At 30.9% G+C, this 24,509-nt stretch overlaps 1 protein-coding gene across 1 annotated transcript in view; it reads right to left on the reverse strand.

Annotated features, from left to right (window-relative positions):
- The window catches only part of LOC144442439 (uncharacterized), a 100,917-nt gene that overhangs the window by 72,953 nt on the left and 3,455 nt on the right, over nt 1–24,509 (reverse strand). Inside the window, exon 3 of the mRNA XM_078131791.1 lies at nt 11,669–11,710. Within this exon, the coding sequence (XP_077987917.1) occupies nt 11,669–11,710 (42 nt within the window). The remainder of the gene's footprint in view (nt 1–11,668; nt 11,711–24,509) is intronic.

Below are 24,509 nucleotides of genomic sequence, written 5' to 3' on the forward strand. Positions count from 1 at the left end.
ATTTACATGTATCAATTCAAATCAAAATATAGAACGGGTACATACTGTGTTTTTAAATTATCAAACCCATCATTTACATGTATCAATTCAAATCAAAATATAGAACGGTTACATACTGTGTTTTTAAATTATCAAACCCATCATTTACATGTATCAATTCAAATCAAAATATAGAATGGGTACATACTGTGTTTTTAAATTATCAAACCCATCATTTACATGTATCAATTCAAATCAAAATATAGAATGGGTACATACTGTGTTTTTAAATTATCAAACCCATCATTTACATGTATCAATTCAAATCAAAATATAGAACGGTTACATACAGTGTTTTTAAATTATCAAACCCATCATTTACATGTATCAATTCAAATCAAAATATAGAACGGTTACATACTGTGTTTTTAAATTATCAAACCCATCATTTACATGTATCAATTCAAATCAAAATATAGAACAGTTACATACTGTGTTTTTAAATTATCAAACCCATCATTTACATGTATCAATTCAAATCAAAATATAGAACGGTTACATACTGTGTTTTTAAATTATCAAACCCATCATTTACATGTATCAATTCAAATCAAAATATAGAACGGGTACATACTGTGTTTTTAAATTATCAAACCCATCATTTACATGTATCAATTCAAATCAAAATATAGAACGGTTACATACTGTGTTTTTAAATTATCAAACCCATCATTTACATGTATCAATTCAAATCAAAATATAGAACGGTTACATACTGTGTTTTTAAATTATCAAACCCATCATTTACATGTATCAATTCAAATCAAAATATAGAACGGTTACATACTGTGTTTTTAAATTATCAAACCCATCATTTACATGTATCAATTCAAATCAAAATATAGAATGGTTACATACTGTGTTTTTAAATTATCAAACCCATCATTTACATGTATCAATTCAAATCAAAATATAGAACGGTTACATACTGTGTTTTTAAATTATCAAACCCATCATTTACATGTATCAATTCAAATCAAAATATAGAATGGTTACATACTGTGTTTTTAAATTATCAAACCCATCATTTACATGTATCAATTCAAATCAAAATATAGAACGGTTACATACTGTGTTTTTAAATTATCAAACCCATCATTTACATGTATCAATTCAAATTAAATCAAAATAAATCAATATAACAAAACACAGTAAATAAAATAAATAAATAAATAGCATAAAAATTATTCATTTCATAATTGAAATAATATCTCTTTAAAGTAATAATGAATTTAATGTAGATTTAATGTATTCATATTAAAGCATAAAAAATTAGAAATCTCCTTGATATCTTTGATGGGCCCCAAGGAACATCCATCACATTGTGATGATTCAATTCTACATACAGAAATGTCATCAAAATGGACTATTCCATTACAATATTATTTTAGGTGTGTAGCGATTCTACATGCATGTACATATATGTCATCAAAATGGATTATTCCTTAGATGTGTAGCAATTCTATACAAATGTCACCAAAATGGATTATTCCATTACAATTTAGGTGTGTATCAATTTTACAGACATAAATTTCATCAAAATGGATTATACCTTTGCAACAATTTTGGTGTGTATCAATTCTGATTTCATCAAATTGGATTATTCTATTGTAAATAAGGTATTTGTTAATCATCTATTCTCAAATTTCATTAAATTGGATTATTCCATTGCAATTTACATGTAGGTGTGTGCTAATTCTAGTACAGTATTATCAACAGAGTTGTCAAATTAGATTATTCCATTGCTATTAAGGTGTCTTATTTGTCAAATTGGACTATAATAATGTTAAATTGTTACTTCTTTATATAGTGCTTTCCCACACCGTGCTCAAAGTACTTTATAATTATTACCCCTGGCATGGAGCTGTAGTGATACAACGGTCCTAACCTTCCTCAACTCCCTAGGCAATATACAATCCATTGTAGCTTGTATGCATAAATAGGGTTAAAACATTCACAATGCAATTTCTATCCTACCAGGTACCCAATTACACAGGTGGGTTGACTGAGGCACAATCATGGTTCAAATCTTGCCCAAGGAATTTAGCCATTCAGAAAGCAATGGGGCTTGAATCTGCAACATGCAGATTTCTAACCATTTGACCATCTTGACTCCATTATTCCATTATGACCTCGATGTGTTAACATTACTACCCACTACAACTTCAAAGTTGGTTACATGTATTCCAATGACTTGAGCTCACATAAGTAGAATCAATCTCATATTGTCAAAACACTCACTGAAGTCTACACATCACCCCTTTCTTACAAAATGGTGCACTCCATTTTAAATCTTCACATAAAAACTATGTGAGAGGTTATTTTTCACCACTATTATTTATAAATTGTAAGTGTTGGGTTCTTTTTACCACAAATTATTAAAGTGTGGAGAATTACAGCAATAACACTTTTATTCTGAATTCAGTGTTTTTGTTAAGGTTGGCAACTTGAAGGTAAGTACAATGTACATAAGAAAGTCCATCAATTGCGTTATAGCACAACTGTACAGTTTTTTAAAAATGTTTATCCATATGCTAGTCCATGCTAACAATAGGTGTTCATTTGCTGAATCCATTTGCCTGTCCAACCATGTTCCTATCTTTGCGATATATGTGATCATTTGGCTGTTGCTATGGGCATGGTCTTGTTGCTAGGCACATTTGTATATGTTTTTGAATGTTTATTCAATTGTCTATTAATCCCTGTTGTTATCTTTACGAAATACACGACCGTTTGGCTGCTACTATGGGCATGGTCATGGTTGCTAGGGATATTTGCATACATTTTTAAAATGTTTACTCACTTGCCTACGAGAAGATGTTTTTTAATAATAATAATAATAATAATAATAATAATAATAATAATAATAATAATAATAATAATAATAATAATCTTTATTGTCCATTTGTTAAAAAACATATGTAAAATTTCCTTTTGGCATCACAGGTCCTAAAAACACAAGCATCACAAAGACAATTTTAACCAAAATATACTGCCATTTGGTTGTTAAGGGCATGGTCATGGTTGCTAGGGCCAATTTTGTCAAAATGTTTGGAAGAAAATCTGCATAACAACACTTTCAGAAACATCTCACCAAGTTTCAGACTCATTGACAATGTACTTTTTGAGATACAAGTTTTTGACCAAAAATGAACATTTTTACACCTAATTTGCATATCACTCATGGAATCATTGTATGCTTAACATTTCTTCGTCTATACATCCCTAGATGCATTCCCATTAAATTTCAGCCCAATCTGCCCAGTGGTTTTGGAATTAAAGATTTTTGACCCAGAAAGACACATTTTTAGCCCTAATTTGCATATCACTGATGGGACCATCATATCATGAACATTTCTTAGTAAAAAAAACCACCTTGAAGAATGTTTCACCCAAATTTCATCCCAATCTACCCAGTAGTTTTTGAGTTTAATTTTTTTGACCAAAAATCACATTTTGACCCAAATCACAAACCCGTGGTAAGATCATTTTGATTTGAATAATTTCCCAACTAGACACCAAAGGTAATAGACTCACCAAATATCATGGCAATCGTATCAGCGGTTTTTGACTTTAAGTTGTTTACACACACACATCCACACAGACAGACAGACAGACAGACAGATGCCGGCGATCCCTATAGCACTACTGAACCTCAGTTCAGTTGTGCTAAAAAACTATCAGTGAATTAAAAAGGAATTTTTTATGGTATATTATACGACAACATGTATGGGAAACTATGACAGTATATAAGTTATCAGAATTCCCAATTTCTGTTACCATGGTTCCCTGACCTTAGTAAAAACACTGGTAGGTAAACAATCAGATACAGGCTCTAACTTTCATCAATTCATGATCACAAACTAATACTACGACTGTCATCTTCTTGTATAGAGCAGTTGATATCTATCACTTTTGACTAAAAGCCATACTATTGAGAGTATATTTGGATATCATCCATCTGATAATTTACTTGCATCTTGAAAACTTGCAAAGTAAATACAAAATGTACCTTCCTTTAATAACTTTACCTCAAAGTAAATACCTTCCTTTAATAACTTTACCTCAAAATAAATACCTTCATTTAATAACTTTACCTCAAAGTAAATACTTTCCTTTGATAACTTTACCTCAAAGTAAATACCTTCCTTTAATAACTTTACCTCAAGTAAATACCTTCCTTTAATAACTTTACCTCAAAATAAATACCTTCCTTTAATAACTTTACCTCAAAGTAAATACTTTCCTTTAATAACTTTACCTCAAAATAAATAACTTCCTTTAATAACTTTACCTCAAAGTAAATACCTTCCTTTAATAACTTTACATCAAAATAAATACCTTCCTTTAATAACTTTACCTCAAAATAAATACCTTCCTTTAATAACTTTACCTCAAAGTAAATACCTTCCTTTAATAACTTTACCTCAAAATAAATACCTTCCTTTGATAACTTTACCTCAAAGTAAATACCTTCCTTTAATAACTTTACCTCAAAGTAAATACTTTCCTTTAATAACTTTACCTCAAAATAAATACCTTCCTTTGATAACTTTACCTCAAAGTAAATACCTTCATTTAATAACTTTACCTCAAAGTAAATACCTTCCTTTAATAACTTTACCTCAAAGTAAATACCTTCATTTGATAACTTTACCTCAAAATAAATACCTTCCTTTGATAACTTTACCTCAAAGTAAATACCTTCCTTTAATAACTTTACCTAAAAGTAAATACCTTCATTTGATAACTTTACCTCAAAATAAATACCTTCCTTTGATAACTTTACCTCAAAGTAAATACCTTCCTTTAATAACTTTACCTCAAAGTAAATACTTTCATTTGATAACTTTACCTCAAAGTAAATACCTTCCTTTAATAACTTTACCTAAAAGTAAATACCTTCATTTGATAACTTTACCTCAAAATAAATACCTTCCTTTGATAACTTTACCTCAAAGTAAATACCTTCCTTTAATAACTTTACCTCAAAGTAAATACTTTCATTTGATAACTTTACCTCAAAGTAAATACCTTCCTTTAATAACTTTACCTCAAAGTAAATACCTTCCTTTGATAACTTTACCTCAAAATAAATACCTTCCTTTAATAACTTGACCTCAAAGTAAATACTTTCCTTTAATAACTTTACCTCAAAGTAAATACCTTCATTTGATAACTTTACCTCAAAGTAAATACCTTCATTTAATAACTTTACCTCAAAATAAATACCTTCCTTTAATAACTTTACCTCAAAGTAAATACCTTCCTTTAATAACTTTACCTAAAAGTAAATACCTTCATTTGATAACTTTACCTCAAAATAAATACCTTCCTTTGATAACTTTACCTCAAAGTAAATACCTTCCTTTAATAACTTTACCTCAAAGTAAATACCTTCATTTGATAACTTTACCTCAAAATAAATACCTTCCTTTGATAACTTTACCTCAAAATAAATACCTTCCTTTAATAACTTTACCTCAAAGTAAATACTTTCCTTTAATAACTTTACCTCAAAATAAATACCTTCATTTAATAACTTGACCTCAAAGTAAATACTTTCCTTTAATAACTTTACCTCAAAGTAAATACCTTCATTTGATAACTTTACCTCAAAGTAAATACCTTCATTTAATAACTTTACCTCAAAATAAATACCTTCATTTAATAACTTTACCTCAAAGTAAATACCTTCCTTTAAAAACTTTACCTAAAAGTAAATACCTTCATTTGATAACTTTACCTCAAAATAAATACCTTCCTTTGATAACTTTACCTCAAAGTAAATACCTTCCTTTAATAACTTTACCTCAAAGTAAATAATTTCATTTGATAACTTTACCTCAAAGTAAATACCTTCCTTTGATAACTTTACCTCAAAATAAATACCTTCCTTTAATAACTTTACCTCAAAGTAAATACTTTCCTTTAATAACTTTACCTCAAAATAAATACCTTCATTTAATAACTTTACATCAAAATAAATACCTTCCTTTGATAACTTTACCTCAAAGTAAATACTTTCCTTTAATAAATTTACCTCAAAATAAATACCTTCCTTTAATAACTTTACCTCAAAATAAATACCTTCCTTTGATAACTTTACCTCAAAGTAAATACCTTCATTTAATAACTTTACCTCAAAGTAAATACCTTCCTTTAATAACTTTACCTCAAAGTAAATACCTTCATTTAATAACTTGACCTCAAAATAAATACCTTCCTTTGATAACTTTACCTCAAAGTAAATACCTTCATTTAATAACTTTACCTCAAAGTAAATACCTTCATTTAATAACTTTACCTCAAAATAAATACCTTCCTTTGATAACTTTACCTCAAAGTAAATAACTTCCTTTAATAACTTTACCTCAAAATAAATACCTTCCTTTAATAACTTTACCTCAAAATAAATACCTTCCTTTGATAACTTTACCTCAAAGTAAATAACTTCCTTTAATAACTTTACCTCAAAGTAAATACCTTCATTTAATAACTTGACCTCAAAATAAATACCTTCCTTTGATAACTTTACCTCAAAGTAAATACCTTCATTTAATAACTTTACCTCAAAGTAAATACCTTCATTTAATAACTTTACCTCAAAATAAATACCTTCCTTTGATAACTTTACCTCAAAGTAAATAACTTCCTTTAATAACTTTACCTCAAAATAAATACCTTCCTTTAATAACTTTACCTCAAAATAAAATACCTTCCTTTGATAACTTTTTGTCAAAGTAAATACTTTCCTTTAATAACTTTACCTCAAAATAAATACCTTCCTTTAATAACTTTACCTCAAAATAAATACCTTCCTTTGATAACTTTACCTCAAAATAAATACCTTCCTTTGATAACTTTACCTCAAAGTAAATACCTTCCTTTAATAACTTTACCTCAAAGTAAATACTTTCATTTGATAACTTTACCTCAAAGTAAATACCTTCCTTTGATAACTTTACCTCAAAGTAAATACCTTCATTTAATAACTTTACCTCAAAGTAAATACTTTCCTTTAATAACTTTACCTCAAAGTAAATACCTTCATTTAATAACTTTACCTCAAAATAAATACCTTCATTTAATAACTTTACCTCAAGGTAAATAACTTCCTTTAATAACTTTACCTCAAAATAAATACCTTCCTTTGATAACTTTACCTCAAAGTAAATAACTTCATTTAATAACTTTACCTCAAAATAAATACCTTCATTTGATAACTTTACCTCAAAGTAAATACCTTCATTTAATAACTTTACCTCAAAATAAATACCTTCATTTAATAACTTTACCTCAAAGTAAATACCTTCATTTAATAACTTTACCTCAAAGTAAATACCTTCCTTTAATAACTTTACCTCAAAGTAAATACCTTCATTTAATAACTTTACCTCAAAATAAATACCTTCCTTTAATAACTTTACCTCAAAGTAAATACCTTCATTTAATAACTTTACCTCAAAATAAATACCTTCCTTTAATAACTTTACATCAAAATACTTTCCTTTGATAACTTTACCTCAAAGTAAATACCTTCCTTTGATAACTTTACCTCAAAGTAAATACCTTCCTTTGATAACTTTACCTCAAAATAAATACCTTCCTTTGATAACTTTACCTCAAAGTAAATACCTTCCTTTAATAACTTTACCTCAAAGTAAATACCTTCATTTGATAACTTTACCTCAAAATAAATACCTTCCTTTGATAACTTTACCTCAAAGTAAATACCTTCATTTAATAACTTTACCTCAAAGTAAATACCTTCATTTAATAACTTTACCTCAAAATAAATACCTTCATTTAATAACTTTACCTCAAAGTAAATACCTTCCTTTAATAACTTTACCCCAAAGTAAATACCTTCATTTGATAACTTTACCTCAAAATAAATACCTTCATTTCATAACTTTACCTCAAAATAAATACCTTCCTTTGATAACTTTACCTCAAAGTAAATAACTTCCTTTAATAACTTTACCTCAAAATAAATACCTTCCTTTAATAACTTTACCTCAAAATAAAATACCTTCCTTTAATAACTTTACCTAAAAGTAAATACCTTCATTTGATAACTTTACCTCAAAATAAATACCTTCCTTTGATAACTTTACCTCAAAGTAAATACCTTCCTTTAATAACTTTACCTCAAAGTAAATACCTTCCTTTAATAACTTTACCTCAAAATAAATACCTTCATTTGATAACTTTACCTCAAAGTAAATACCTTCATTTAATAACTTTACCTCAAAATAAATACCTTCATTTAATAACTTTACCTCAAAGTAAATACCTTCATTTAATAACTTTACCTCAAAGTAAATACCTTCCTTTAATAACTTTACCTCAAAGTAAATACCTTCCTTTAATAACTTTACCTCAAAGTAAATACCTTCATTTAATAACTTTACCTCAAAATAAATACCTTCCTTTAATAACTTTACCTCAAAGTAAATACCTTCATTTAATAACTTTACCTCAAAATAAATACCTTCCTTTAATAACTTTACATCAAAATAAATACTTTCCTTTGATAACTTTACCTCAAAGTAAATACCTTCCTTTGATAACTTTACCTCAAAGTAAATACCTTCCTTTGATAACTTTACCTCAAAATAAATACCTTCCTTTGATAACTTTACCTCAAAGTAAATACCTTCCTTTAATAACTTTACCTCAAAGTAAATACCTTCATTTGATAACTTTACCTCAAAATAAATACCTTCCTTTAATAACTTTACCTCAAAGTAAATACCTTCATTTAATAACTTTACCTCAAAGTAAATACCTTCATTTAATAACTTTACCTCAAAATAAATACCTTCATTTAATAACTTTACCTCAAAGTAAATACCTTCCTTTAATAACTTTACCCCAAAGTAAATACCTTCATTTGATAACTTTACCTCAAAATAAATACCTTCCTTTGATAACTTTACCTCAAAGTAAATACCTTCATTTGATAACTTTACCTCAAAATAAATACCTTCCTTTAATAACTTTACCTCAAAATAAATACCTTCCTTTAATAACTTTACCTCAAAGTAAATACCTTCCTTTAATAACTTTACCTAAAAGTAAATACCTTCATTTGATAACTTTACCTCAAAATAAATACCTTCCTTTGATAACTTTACCTCAAAGTAAATACCTTCCTTTAATAACTTTACCTCAAAGTAAATACCTTCCTTTAATAACTTTACCTCAAAGTAAATACCTTCATTTAATAACTTTACCTCAAGGTAAATAACTTCCTTTAATAACTTTACCTAAAAGTAAATACCTTCATTTAATAACTTTACCTCAAAGTAAATACCTTCATTTAATAACTTTACATCAAAATAAATACTTTCCTTTGATAACTTTACCTCAAAGTAAATACCTTCCTTTGATAACTTTACCTCAAAGTAAATACTTTCCTTCAATAACTTTACCTCAAAATAAATACCTTCCTTTAATAACTTTACCTCAAAATAAATACCTTCCTTTAATAACTTTACCTCAAAATAAATACCTTCCTTTGATAACTTTACCTCAAAGTAAATACCTTCCTTTACTAACTTTACCTCAAAGTAAATACCTTCATTTAATAACTTTACCTCAAAGTAAATAACTTCCTTTAATAACTTTACCTCAAAATAAATACCTTCATTTAATAACTTTACCTCAAAGTAAATACCTTCCTTTAATAACTTTACCTCAAAGTAAATACCTTCATTTAATAACTTTACCTCAAAGTAAATACCTTCATTTAATAACTTTACCTCAAAGTAAATACCTTCATTTAATAACTTGACCTCAAAGTAAATACCTTCATTTAATAACTTTACCTCAAAGTAAATACCTTCATTTAATAACTTTACCTCAAAGTAAATAACTTCCTTTAATAACTTTACCTCAAAATAAATACCTTCCTTTAATAACTTTACCTCAAAATAAAATACCTTCCTTTGATAACTTTTTCTCAAAGTAAATACTTTCCTTTAATAACTTTACCTCAAAATAAATACCTTCCTTTCATAACTTTACCTCAAAATAAATACCTTCCTTTGATAACTTTACCTCAAAGTAAATACCTTCATTTAATAACTTTACCTCAAAGTAAATACCTTCCTTTAATAACTTTACCTCAAAGTAAATACCTTCATTTAATAACTTTACCTCAAAGTAAATACCTTCCTTTAATAACTTTACCTCAAAGTAAATACCTTCATTTGATAACTTTACCTCAAAATAAATACCTTCCTTTAATAACTTTACCTCAAAGTAAATACCTTCCTTTAATAACTTTACCTCAAAGTAAATACCTTCATTTGATAACTTTACCTCAAAATAAATACCTTCCTTTGATAACTTTACCTCAAAGTAAATACCTTCCTTTAATAACTTTACCTCAAAGTAAATACCTTCCTTTGATAACTTTACCTCAAAGTAAATACCTTCATTTAATAACTTTACCTCAAAGTAAATACCTTCATTTGATAACTTTACCTCAAAGTAAATACCTTCCTTTGATAACTTTACCTCAAAGTAAATACCTTCATTTAATAACTTTACCTCAAAGTAAATACCTTCATTTAATAACTTTACCTCAAAGTAAATACCTTCCTTTAATAACTTTACCCCAAAGTAAATACCTTCATTTGATAACTTTACCTCAAAATAAATACCTTCATTTGATAACTTTACCTCAAAATAAATACCTTCATTTAATAACTTTACCCCAAAGTAAATACCTTCATTTGATAACTTTACCTCAAAATAAATACCTTCCTTTGATAACTTTACCTCAAAGTTAATACCTTCCTTCGATAACTTTACCTTAAAATAAATACCTTCCTTTAATAACTTTACCTAAAAGTAAATACCTTCCTTTAATAACTTTACCTCAAAGTAAATACCTTCCTTTAATAACTTTACCTCAAAGTAAATACCTTCATTTAATAACTTTACCTCAAAATAAATACCTTCCTTTGATAACTTTACCTCAAAATAAATACCTTCCTTTAATAACTTTACCTCAAAATAAATACCTTCATTTAATAACTTGACCTCAAAGTAAATACTTTCCTTTAATAACTTTACCTCAAAGTAAATACCTTCATTTAATAACTTTACCTCAAAGTAAATACCTTCCTTTAATAACTTTACCTCAAAGTAAATACCTTCATATAATAACTTTACCTCAAAATAAATACCTTCATTTAATAACTTTACCTCAAAGTAAATAACTTCCTTTAATAACTTTACCTCAAAATAAAATACCTTTATCTAATAACTTTACTGCACAATACTTTGGTAATTCGCCAATTTATTTTTATACTTTTCTTTTGAGCATGAATTGTTTAGCTGCATCTAGAATCATTTTTGAAATATACATCCATTGGGTGACACCTTAAAAGTGCCGTGTTGCTTTGAGGTTTTACCCCAAAACACACACACACACACACACACACACACACACACACACACACACACACACACACACACACACACACACATACAACATCACACATACACTTTACAATGCCAATAGAACAGGAAATCTATAACACAAACTTGAATCACTTATATTGAATTTTAAAATGATATGTAGAAATAAGAGAATAAAGTGACAACATACCTGTGTTGGCAGTACTGCCTGCGTCAACGTTGGATCAAGTGCCTGTAAGAAAAATTAAAAAATAACAATGCTGAGCCTGGTAAATCTCTTGATTTCAAAATAAGTAATATTATACTGTCATACCTACAAGCATTTAAAACCAGAGTTAGGTACATATTGTACATACTTAACATCAGACTGTGAATAAAAACATTTACAATGTATACCATGCGAGACTCAGAGACTCAAAACCACCTCTTATAAATACTATTATTATATCTATACATATTCGATGGATTATGTGACACATACATTGTACATGTACATACATACATACATACATACATACATACACACACACACACACACACACACACACATACATACATACATACATACATACATACATTGTACATACATACATACATACATACATACATACATACATACATACATACATACATACATACATACATACATACATACATGCATGCATGCACACACACACACACATTGTAGATGTACATGTACATACATACATACATACATACATACATACATACATACATACATACATACATACATACATACATACATACATTCATACATACATACCGGTACATACATTTTATGTATCTTAAGATAATGTAATTTTGAATAGCTGGGATATTTTGATCTTCATTTATCTTGCTCTAATTTAAATTTACATGGCTTTCAGTTTCTTTACATGTCATGTTTACAGTTTCAGTCCGATGAGATCAGTCTCAGCCAATCAATTCACATGAAACCATAGAATACAAATGTACATTGTATGTATAAACACAGTGCTTAGCAATAATAATAATAATATTTATTTCTTATATAGCGCATTACAGAATTGCATAAAAATCTCAATGCGCTTCACATGATAAAAATACACATTATATGTTTGGAGAATAAAAAAATATACTATAAAAACGGTTTAATAAAACTGACACATTGTGTCAACCATGAATAAAATACTTTCACTGAGCCATGCTGGAGAAATATGCTTTTCGAAAGAGGTGTGCTTTAACTTGTGCTTTGAAAGAAGACAGAGAAGGTGCATTGCGAATACATGAATCCAGAGAGTTCCACAGCCTGGGAGCAGCGACTGAAAAAGCATGTTTGCCATAATGCTCCTGGACATAGCGCGGTTCGAAAAGTTTCGTCGCAACTGCAGAATGTGTTAATCTTTCTGGCCTGGCGACAGTGAGAAGATTCAACATATAAGTTGGTGCTTGACCATGAAGACATTTGTATGTGAGCAGAAGAACCTTAAACTCAATTCGGTGGATGACAGGGAGCCAGTGTAAATCTCGGAGGATAGGCGTTATGTGTTCGTATTTCCTAGCGCGAGTGACCAAATGGGCGGCAGAGTTCTGTATACGTTGTAAGCGGTTAATAAGATAGTCAGGAAGATGGATATACAGGCTATTACAATAGTCAAGATGTGATGTTAAGAAAGCATGAATCAGTCTTTCAGTAGTTGTGCGATATAAAACATTACGGATGCAACCAATGCGACTTAAAACAAACAAAGCTGACTTGCAGACTATGTGATAAAACAACACTGTCAAAATAAAACCCAACAGCAGATGGTACAATTTGATCCAACCCAACGCGGAGTTCAAATAAATGTTTGTGAGGTCTGAAATTTGAATGCAAATGAATCAGTTCTGTTTTACTGTCATTCAGGACTAGTTTATTCGAGACCATCCATTCATGAATCTCATCTACACAGGCCTCGATCTGTAATTTGGAGTATTCGGCTCTTTTATAGGTTAGATATACTTCCGTGTCGTCAGCGTACATCATGAAACTGAGCGAGTGTTTTTCCATGATGTCCTCAAGGGGAGCGCAATACAATGTGAACAGTATTGGGCCCAAAACTCTGCCTTGTGGAACTCCATATAAAAGTCCACGTGGTTCTGATGAAACTCTATCTATCAGAACACTCTGAGTCCTTCCTTTCAAGTATGACGCAAACCATTTTAGCGCTTGTCCTTTGATGCCAAAACGAGTATCCAGCCTTTCCAATAGAATGGTATGATCAATGGTATCAAATACAGCACTCAAACCCAATAGAGCGAGAATTACTTCTGAATGTTTATCTATCGAAAGCATGATGTCATTCTGCACTTTTAACAAAGCTGTTTCTGTGGTATGGAATTTTCGATAGGCTGATTGAAATTTGCAATACAAATGAGAGCTCGATAAATGGTTATCTAATTGTTGAAATACAATCTTCTCAATGACTTTACTGAGGAATGACAGACTTGATACCGGGCAGTAGTTTTTCAATGGATCTGGATCTAATCCAGTCTTTTTCAGCAAAGGTTTAACTATTGCATATTTGAGACACTGTGGAAAAATACCAGATCTGAAAGACTTGCTGACTATGTCAGTAATACGAGATGATGTATATGGAAGACACATTTTCAATAGTGAAGTTGGAAGTGGATCATGGTTGCAAGGTTTTGAATTCAACGATAAAATCAACTTAGAAACGTGGGATACTGAAACGCTAATAAAATCTGTAAAAGAATGTGCACAATCAATAAAAGGTGGTATCCTAGACACAGAATCTAAACGCTCTCTGAACTTAGCTACTTTGTCACAGAAAAAGTCCGAAAACTTTTCAGCTAGGAACTTGGAGTCACTATGATGTGGCAGAGTCTGGGCAGACGACGACTTCTCATCGATCATGTCATCATAATAGAAAATGCTTCATATATACTGCACATATAAATGTGGCACTTGAATACAATCAAACTTGTGTACAATGGAGGGATTGTGGTCTGACAAGTGGATTAATACCTGTATATTCACCATTGCTAACATTGCATGGATGCAGTGAAATACATTGGTCATTGTGTATTACTACAATGTAGTATTTACATTCACCATTGCTAACATTGCATGGATGCAGTGAAATACATTGGTCATTGTGTATTATTACAATGTAGTATTTACATTCACCATTGCTAACATTGCATGGATGCAGTGAAATACATTGGTCATTGTGTATTATTACAATGTAGTATTTACATTCACCATTGCTAACATTGCATGGATGCAGTGAAATACATTGGTCATTGTGTATTACTACAATGTAGTATTTACATTCACCATTGCTAACATTGCATGGATGCAGTGAAATACATTGGTCATTGTGTATTATTACAATGTAGTATTTACATTCACCATTGCTAACATTGCATGGATGCAGTGAAATACATTGGTCATTGTGTATTATTACAATGTAGTATTTACATTCACCATTGCTAACATTGCATGGATGCAGTGAAATACATTGGTCATTGTGTATTATTACAATGTAGTATTTACATTCACCATTGCTAACATTGCATGGATGCAGTGAAATACATTGGTCATTGTGTATTATTACAATGTAGTATTTACATTCACCATTGCTAACATTGCATGGATGCAGTGAAATACATTGGTCATTGTGTATTATTACAATGTAGTATTTACATTCACCATTGCTAACATTGCATGGATGCAGTGAAATACATTGGTCATTGTGTATTATTACAATGTAGTATTTACATTCACCATTGCTAACATTGCATGGATGCAGTGAAATACATTGGTCATTGTGTATTACTACAATGTAGTATTTACATTCACCATTGCTAACATTGCATGGATGCAGTGAAATACATTGGTCATTGTGTATTACTACAATGTAGTATTTACATTCACCATTGCTAACATTGCATGGATGCAGTGAAATACATTGGTCATTGTGTATTATTACAATGTAGTATTTACATTCACCATTGCTAACATTGCATGGATGCAGTGAAATACATTGGTCATTGTGTATTATTACAATGTAGTATTTACATTCACCATTGCTAACATTGCATGGATGCAGTGAAATACATTGGTCATTGTGTATTATTACAATGTAGTATTTACATTCACCATTGCTAACATTGCATGGATGCAGTGAAATACATTGGTCATTGTGTATTACTACAATGTAGTATTTACATTCACCATTGCTAACATTGCATGGATGCAGTGAAATACATTGGTCATTGTGTATTATTACAATGTAGTATTTACATTCACCATTGCTAACATTGCATGGATGCAGTGAAATACATTGGTCATTGTGTATTATTACAATGTAGTATTTACATTCACCATTGCTAACATTGCATGGATGCAGTGAAATACATTGGTCATTGTGTATTATTACAATGTAGTATTTACATTCACCATTGCTAACATTGCATGGATGCAGTGAAATACATTGGTCATTGTGTATTATTACAATGTAGTATTTAGTTTACTCACTCGCAATATGGATGGACTCTGGGCGTCAAAGTCTCACACATATTACAAAGTACATGTATCTACCAAATTAATGTTTTTTATTATCATGATTACAATTTTTTTAATTACTTTTCCTGAGTTTGGTTATCAAAAATGAAATGTCGATGACTACTGACATTAACTGCTGTCATGCATTCACTCAATGTCCTTGATGCATGCAACCCTAGTATCAGAATTTCATCAGTCATTGCCATTTGAGGTTTCACTTTGAGGTTTCTTGAGTACCATGTTATCTGTATTCTTAGCTCCCATTGATATGACTAAGGAATGTATACTCCATGGTACTTATCCTCTTGTCTGTGTAAAATCGTTGACCTCCATTGGGCAAGGCCCATCAGTCAGCCTCCCATCCCGTTTTCAAGTCAAAATGTGCATGAAAAGTGCCATTATCATGACTTTGATCATGTTTTTATTAAAAGTGTTCTGCACTGTGATGACTACATAATCAACAATGCCAGGTTTGGTTGAAATTGAGTTGTGGATATTTGATATATGGCAGACAAAGGATGAATGGATAGATGCACACACAGACGGACATGGGCCATTCCCATAGCCCCCCCCCCCCCCCCCCCCCCCCCCCGGCCTGTCAGACACTACATGTACTAGACATATGAATTGAGTTATTAAGATTCATACATAAACACATGAAATGAATTAGAGTGATATATAAACACATGAAATTAGAGTGATACATAGACAGGACATGAAATGAGTTAGAGTGATACATAGATAAGACATGAAATGAGTTAGAGTGATACATAGACAAGACATGAAATGAGTTAGAGTGATACATAGACAAGACATGAAATGAGTTAGAGTGATACATAGACAAGACATGAACTGAGTTAGAGTAATACATAGATAAGACATGAAATGAGTTAGAGTGATACATAGACAAGACATGAAATGAGTTAGAGTGATACATAGACAAGACATGATATGAGTTCGAGTGATACATAGACAAGACATGAAATGAGTTAAGAGTGATACATAGACAAGACATGAACTGAGTTAGAGTAATACATAGACAAGACACGAAATGAGTTAGAGTGATACATAGATAAGACATGAACTGAGTTAGAGTAATACATAGACAAGACATGAAATGAGTTAGAGTGATACATAGACAAGACATAAAATAAGTTAGAGTGATACATAGACAAGACATGAAATGAGTTAGAGTGATACATAGACAAGACATGAAATGAATTAGAGTGATACATAGACAAGACATGAAATGAGTTAGAGTGATACATAGACAAGACATGAAATGAGTTAGAGTGATACATAGACAAGACATGATATGAGTTCGAGTGATACATAGACAAGACATGAAATGAGTTAAGAGTGATACATAGACAAGACATGAACTGAGTTAGAGTAATACATAGACAAGACACGAAATGAGTTAGAGTGATACATAGATAAGACATGAACTGAGTTAGAGTAATACATAGACAAGACATGAAATGAGTTAGAGTGATACATAGACAAGACATGAAATGAGTTTGAGTGATACATAGACAAGATATGAAATGAGTTAGAGTGATACATAGACAAGACATGAACTGAGTTAGAGTAATACATAGACAAGACATGAAATGAGTTAAGAGTGATACATAGATAAGACATGAACTGAGTTAGAGTAATACATAGACAAGACATGAAATGAGTTAGAGTGATACATAGACAAGACATAAAATAAGTTAGAGTGATACATAGACAAGACATGAAATGAGTTAGAGTGATACATAGACAAGACATGAAATGAATTAGAGTGATACATAGACAAGACATGAAATGAGTTAGAGTGATACATAGACAAGACATGAAATGAGTTAGAGTGATACATAGACAAGACATGAAATGAGTTAGAGTGATACATAGACACATGAAATGAGTAGGAGTGATACATAGACACATGAAATGAGTTAGAGTGATACATAGACACATGAAATGAGTACGACTGATACATAGACACATGAAATGAGTTAGAGTGATACATAGACACATGAAATGAGTTAGAGTAATATATAGACACATGAAATGAGTTAGAATGATACATAGACACATGAAATGAGTTAGAGTAATACATAGACACATGAAATGAATTAGAGTGACTTATAGACACATGAAATGAGTTAGAGTTATACATAGACACAAAATGAGTTAGAGTGATACATAGACACAAAATGAGTTAGAGTGATACATAGACACATGAAATGAGTTAGAGTGATACATAGACACATGAAATGAGTTAGAATGATACATAGACACAAAATGAGTTAGAGTGATACATAGACACATAAAATGAGTTAGAGTGATACATAGACACATGAAATGAGTTAGAGTGATACATACATTATATTACATGTCCATTGTAGATAACATCAAGAGAAGATAGCAACAAACTATTTCCATATATACCCTGGTAATATGACAGGAAGTCATAGGTACTGATTGTAATTCATTTGAAATAATAACATCAAGCACTGTCAAAAACTATAGAAACATTATTCATATATTTATGGTACATGTACGTAGCAAGTTTTGAAGAAATATCATCTAAAATCTGAAAGCAACCAAAATTGAAAGTCAAAATACATTTATTGGTACTTGACAGTGGAAGACAGATTACCATATATGATAACTGGGATAACAATCAAAAACAGATTACCATATATGATAACTGGGATAACAATCAAAAACAGATTACCATATATGATAACTGGGATAACAATCAAAATCAGTACAATGATGAATATTAAAATACTAATAAGTCTGGCTTGTGATGTTTGTAAGAAAAGAAACTATTATTTATTATAATTAGTATTACATGTCTACAATTTATTTGGTAAAGTGATAGTAAATTGTATATATTAACTTACCAAGACTGCTGCTGCAGCAGCCATCATGGATTTTCCTAATGATTTTGTAAACATGTTAGCTGTGAAACCAGATGCCATTCCTTGGAAAACCAATCTTTTCCACTACCTCCGTAAGGAAGTACTAATGAATGTTGTGGAATCAATTTCAAAATTGAACGGAAAGCAGAAAAACCCTAAAGGGAATATGCAATAGGTGAATCACCATTATAGAAATAACCCTGAATCTCCCCAATCATTACTTATTCACTAAATGGAAGTAGATAGGTTGACAGAGAGGGCGCTGTCACTCCAAGTTGAAGCTCGGAGACTTGTGGCATTTGTAAATGCAAAAAAACGTGCTTGATATTAGTAAACCTACCATCAGTCGGAAAGCAGTCCAGAAAAAACAACTAAATATTTAATTACTCAAAAAAATATTAATAATATCTGAGTTCTTGTATTCATTTGTGTTAAAATGGTGAATGTATATCTTTCAAAGTCTTGACAAGTTCATTGTATACAGTAAGTGTTAGCAGCAGAATTTGTAACACTACATCTACATTGTATATTTATATATAATCCCATGAAATCAATGTTAGTTTTACGTCATAATGCTCCCAGTATGATTCCGCGGACTATTACAAATTTGAGCCGGTAGGCGAGAATTTGTAGTCCGCGGAATCATACGAGGAGCATTATGACGTAAAACTAACATTGATTTCATGGGATTATATATTTATCACATAACTAAGTATTTCCTCGTATTTTTCTAAAATTTTAAATCGTATTTTACGAATACTGCATCATTTCATCGCACTATATTCTTCACCGCATATTAAAAAATGGCGCCCGATGGCTATGCAAATTACATAATCGCGTGACCTGTCGCGAGGTCAAGCTTACCATATGTATGGTATCGGTCATACTGTTGTGTGGTTTCTCAACCAAAATTATCGGTTATAACCTTGCGATGTACATGTTATATCGAATTTAGTTTAAAACGTAAGTAGAATTGTCTGAATACGACTTTTGTGCCGTCATTTTAATCATATTTTCTCGGGTTGTGTAAGTTCGGAGATCTGAGCTCGACGGAAAATCGGAAGTAAGCTTGCTGGCTGCTACATCGATAATCTACGTGATTTTTAAATAGAATAAAATGTATCAAATTAAAATAAAAGGACTTCAGATCTACGTATCAAACTCATGTCATCCAAGGATATATGTAACGTAATGTATGCATTTACGTTTTGAAAGCACATAATTATTACGATAAACTTGATCGTAGCGTAGGATTGACACGAGCACTCGAACAGTATGGAGAAAAAATAGTTCGGTAGAACAGGGGTGATATGCTCTGAAATCACCCCTGTTTGACGTCACACAGAAGAAGATATGCACGTATTTATGTGATAAACTGCTATATTAAACCACAATCACATGACAGTCACATTTAAAAACTTATCATTGCAATAAAAAGTATATCATTATTTTATTATCATTAACCTTGCTCAACTCACTGTCATTACACGTGTAAAGGCATGTGTGGATGAAATTCGTCAATGGATGATGACAAATAAGTTGGCGCTCAATGATTGTAAGACAGAGACTGTCTGGTTTACACCCCGCAATAGTGCGGTTGGTTCACAGTCAGGTTCGATTAATGTACAAATAGGTGATGCCATGATTTCTCCATCAACTGTTGTGTATGACCTTGGTGTGATGGTTGACTTTTTTGGACTCATGGATGAGCATATCCATTATGTTTGTAAGGGGTGTCTCATTCACTCTGGCGGTTGAGTAAAATTCGAAAACTGTTGGACCACTCTAGTGCTGAAAAATTAGTTCATGCTTTTGTTACATCGAAATTAGATTACTGTAATAGTTTGTTTTTCGGTCTACCTGCATATAAATTGAACAAACTTCAACATATTCAAAACTGCTGCTTGATTGGTGACAAGATGTAAGATTGGTTGTCAAGCTGATGTGAATCCAGTGCTGAAGGATTTACATTGGCTGCCAGTCGAACAGCGAGTTCGTTATAAAATTCTTTGTATTATCTTCAAAATTATCCGTCAAGGAGAAGTAGCGCCGAACTACTTGTCCGAACTTATCAGTATTAATCATCCATTACATAATAGCTCGCGTAGCGGCTCAATGACTAGTACGCATGCGCATCGTATATACTATGCGAAAAAAATTGGTGGCTCTCCCAGGGATGCATTGCGACACGCAGTGACTACGTATGCGCCTTCCATATACTATGTGCATTCTCCATGCACTACTATATCATCATAAAGCATAGGCGACATGTTTTACATTGTGTCCTTGTTTGCAGGTGGAAGAAAGAAAATGTATTTTATGTACTGATAATGTTGTTGGAAACGAACTTCATTTTGTCTTTGATTATAGATTGTATAATGATATTCGGTCACGGTTTATGAAGACAATTACTGGTATACAACCAAATGAGAAACTTGCGCAACATTTCTCTAGAAATCATATTGATACATTTTCTAGTGTTTGTATGAAATGTTTATAAAAAGGAGGTAAGCAATTTCAATAACATTCGTATAAGGAAAAGTGATGCATGGTTATAATCTAACTTACGGGAAAAGCAATAACTATGATTCATATTTTCTTGAAGACAGCAAATGAAGACTTATTTGGGTACAAGTGACTCATAAGCTAATTCAGTAATTACTTGCCTGGGGTTTCACATTAATTACTATTTGTATATTGCAAAGAATTTTTCTTTACTGTATGTACATACATTTTTGTATGAACATATGAACATTTTATACTTGTGTATGTGACACTGTCATTATACTACAATAATATATGTCTCTCTATCTAGTATAGTGTCAAGTATGAATAGACATACATACCTCTATAACTACACAGTATAGTGTCAAGTATGAATAGACATACATACCTCTATAACTACACAGTATAGTGTCAAGTATGAATAGACATACATACCTCTATAACTACACAGTATAGTGTCAAGTATGAATAGACATACATACCTCTATAACTACACAGTATAGTGTCAAGTATGAATAGACATACATACCTCTATAACTACACAGTATAGTGTCAAGTATGAATAGACATACATACCTCTATAACTACACAGTATAGTGTCAAGTATGAATAGACATACATACCTCTATAACTACACAGTATAGTGTCAAGTATGAATAGACATACATACCTCTATAACTACACAGTATAGTGTCAAGTATGAATAGACATACATACCTCTATAACTACACAGTATAGTGTCAAGTATGAATAGACATACATACCTCTATAATAACTACACAGTATAGTGTCAAGTATGAATAGACATACATACCTCTATAACTACACAGTATAGTGTCAAGTACGAATAGACATACATACCTCTATAACTACATAGAATAGTGTCAAGTACGAATAGACATACATACCTCTATAACTACACAGTATAGTGTCAAGTATGAATAGACATACATACCTCTATAACTACACAGTATAGTGTCAAGTATGAATAGACATACATACCTCTATAACTACACAGTATAGTGTCAAGTACGAATAGACATACATACCTCTATAACTACACAGTATAGTGTCAAGTATGAATAGACATACATACCTCTATAACTACATAGTATAGTGCCAATTATGAATAGACATACATACCTCTATAACTACACAGTATAGTGTCAAGTATGAATAGACATACATACCTCTATAACTACACAGTATAGTGTCAAGTACGAATAGACATACATACCTCTATAACTACACAGTATAGTGTCAAGTATGAATAGACATACATACCTCTATAACTACATAGTATAATGCCAATTATGAATAGACAGACATACCTCTATAACTACAAAGTATAGTGTCAAGTATGAATAGACATACATACCTCTATAACTACACAGTATAGTGTCAAGTATGAATAGACATACATACCTCTATAACTACACAGTATAGTGTCAAGTATGAATAGACATACATACCTCTATAACTACAAAGTATAGTGTCAAGTATGAATAGACATACATACCTCTATAACTACACAGTATAGTGTCAAGTATGAATAGACATACATACCTCTATAACTACACAGTATAGTGTCAAGTATGAATAGACATACATACCTCTATAACTACACAGTATAGTGTCAAGTATGAATAGACATACATACCTCTATAACTACACAGTATAGTGTCAAGTATGAATAGACATACATACCTCTATAACTACACAGTATAGTGTCAAGTATGAATAGACATACATACCTCTATAACTACACAGTATAGTGTCAAGTACGAATAGACATACATACCTCTATAACTACACAGTATAGTGTCAAGTATGAATAGACATACATACCTCTATAACTACATAGTATAGTGCCAATTATGAATAGACAGACATACCTCTATAACTACACAGTATAGTGTCAAGTATGAATAGACATACATACCTCTATAACTACACAGTATAGTGTCAAGTACGAATAGACATACATACCTCTATAACTACACAGTAGTGTCAAGTATGAATAGACATACATACCTCTATAACTACATAGTATAGTGCCAATTATGAATAGACAGACATACCTCTATAACTACAAAGTATAGTGTCAAGTATGAATAGACATACATACCTCTATAACTACACAGTATAGTGTCAAGTATGAATAGACATACATACCTCTATAACTACACAGTATAGTGTCAAGTATGAATAGACATACATACCTCTATAACTACAAAGTATAGTGTCAAGTATGAATAGACATACATACCTCTATAACTACACAGTATAGTGTCAAGTATGAATAGACATACATACCTCTATAACTACACAGTATAGTGTCAAGTATGAATAGACATACATACCTCTATAACTACACAGTATAGTGTCAAGTATGAATAGACATACATACCTCTATAACTACACAGTATAGTGTCAAGTATGAATAGACATACATACCTCTATAACTACACAGTATAGTGTCAAGTATGAATAGACATACATACCTCTATAACTACACAGTATAGTGTCAAGTATGAATAGACATACATACCTCTGTAACTACACAGTATAGTGTCAAGTATGAATAGACATACATACCTCTATAACTACAGTATAGTGTCAAGTATGAATAGACATACATACCTCTATAACTACACAGTATAGTGTCAAGTATGAATAGACATACATACCTCTATAACTACACAGTATAGTGTCAAGTATGAATAGACATACATACCTCTGTAACTACACAGTATAGTGTCAAGTATGAATAGACATACATACCTCTATAACTACAGTATAGTGTCAAGTATGAATAGACATACATACCTCTATAACTACACAGTATAGTGTCAAGTATGAATAGACATACATACCTCTATAACTACACAGTATAGTGTCAAGTATGAATAGACATACATACCTCTATAACTACACAGTATAGTGTCAAGTATGAATAGACATACATACCTCTATAACTACATAGTATAGTGCCAATTATGAATAGACATACATACCTCTATAACTACATAGTATAGTGCCAATTATGAATAGACATA

The sequence above is a fragment of the Glandiceps talaboti genome, chromosome 11 (assembly GCF_964340395.1).
Source record: "Glandiceps talaboti chromosome 11, keGlaTala1.1, whole genome shotgun sequence".
Classification (NCBI taxonomy): domain Eukaryota; kingdom Metazoa; phylum Hemichordata; class Enteropneusta; family Spengelidae; genus Glandiceps; species Glandiceps talaboti.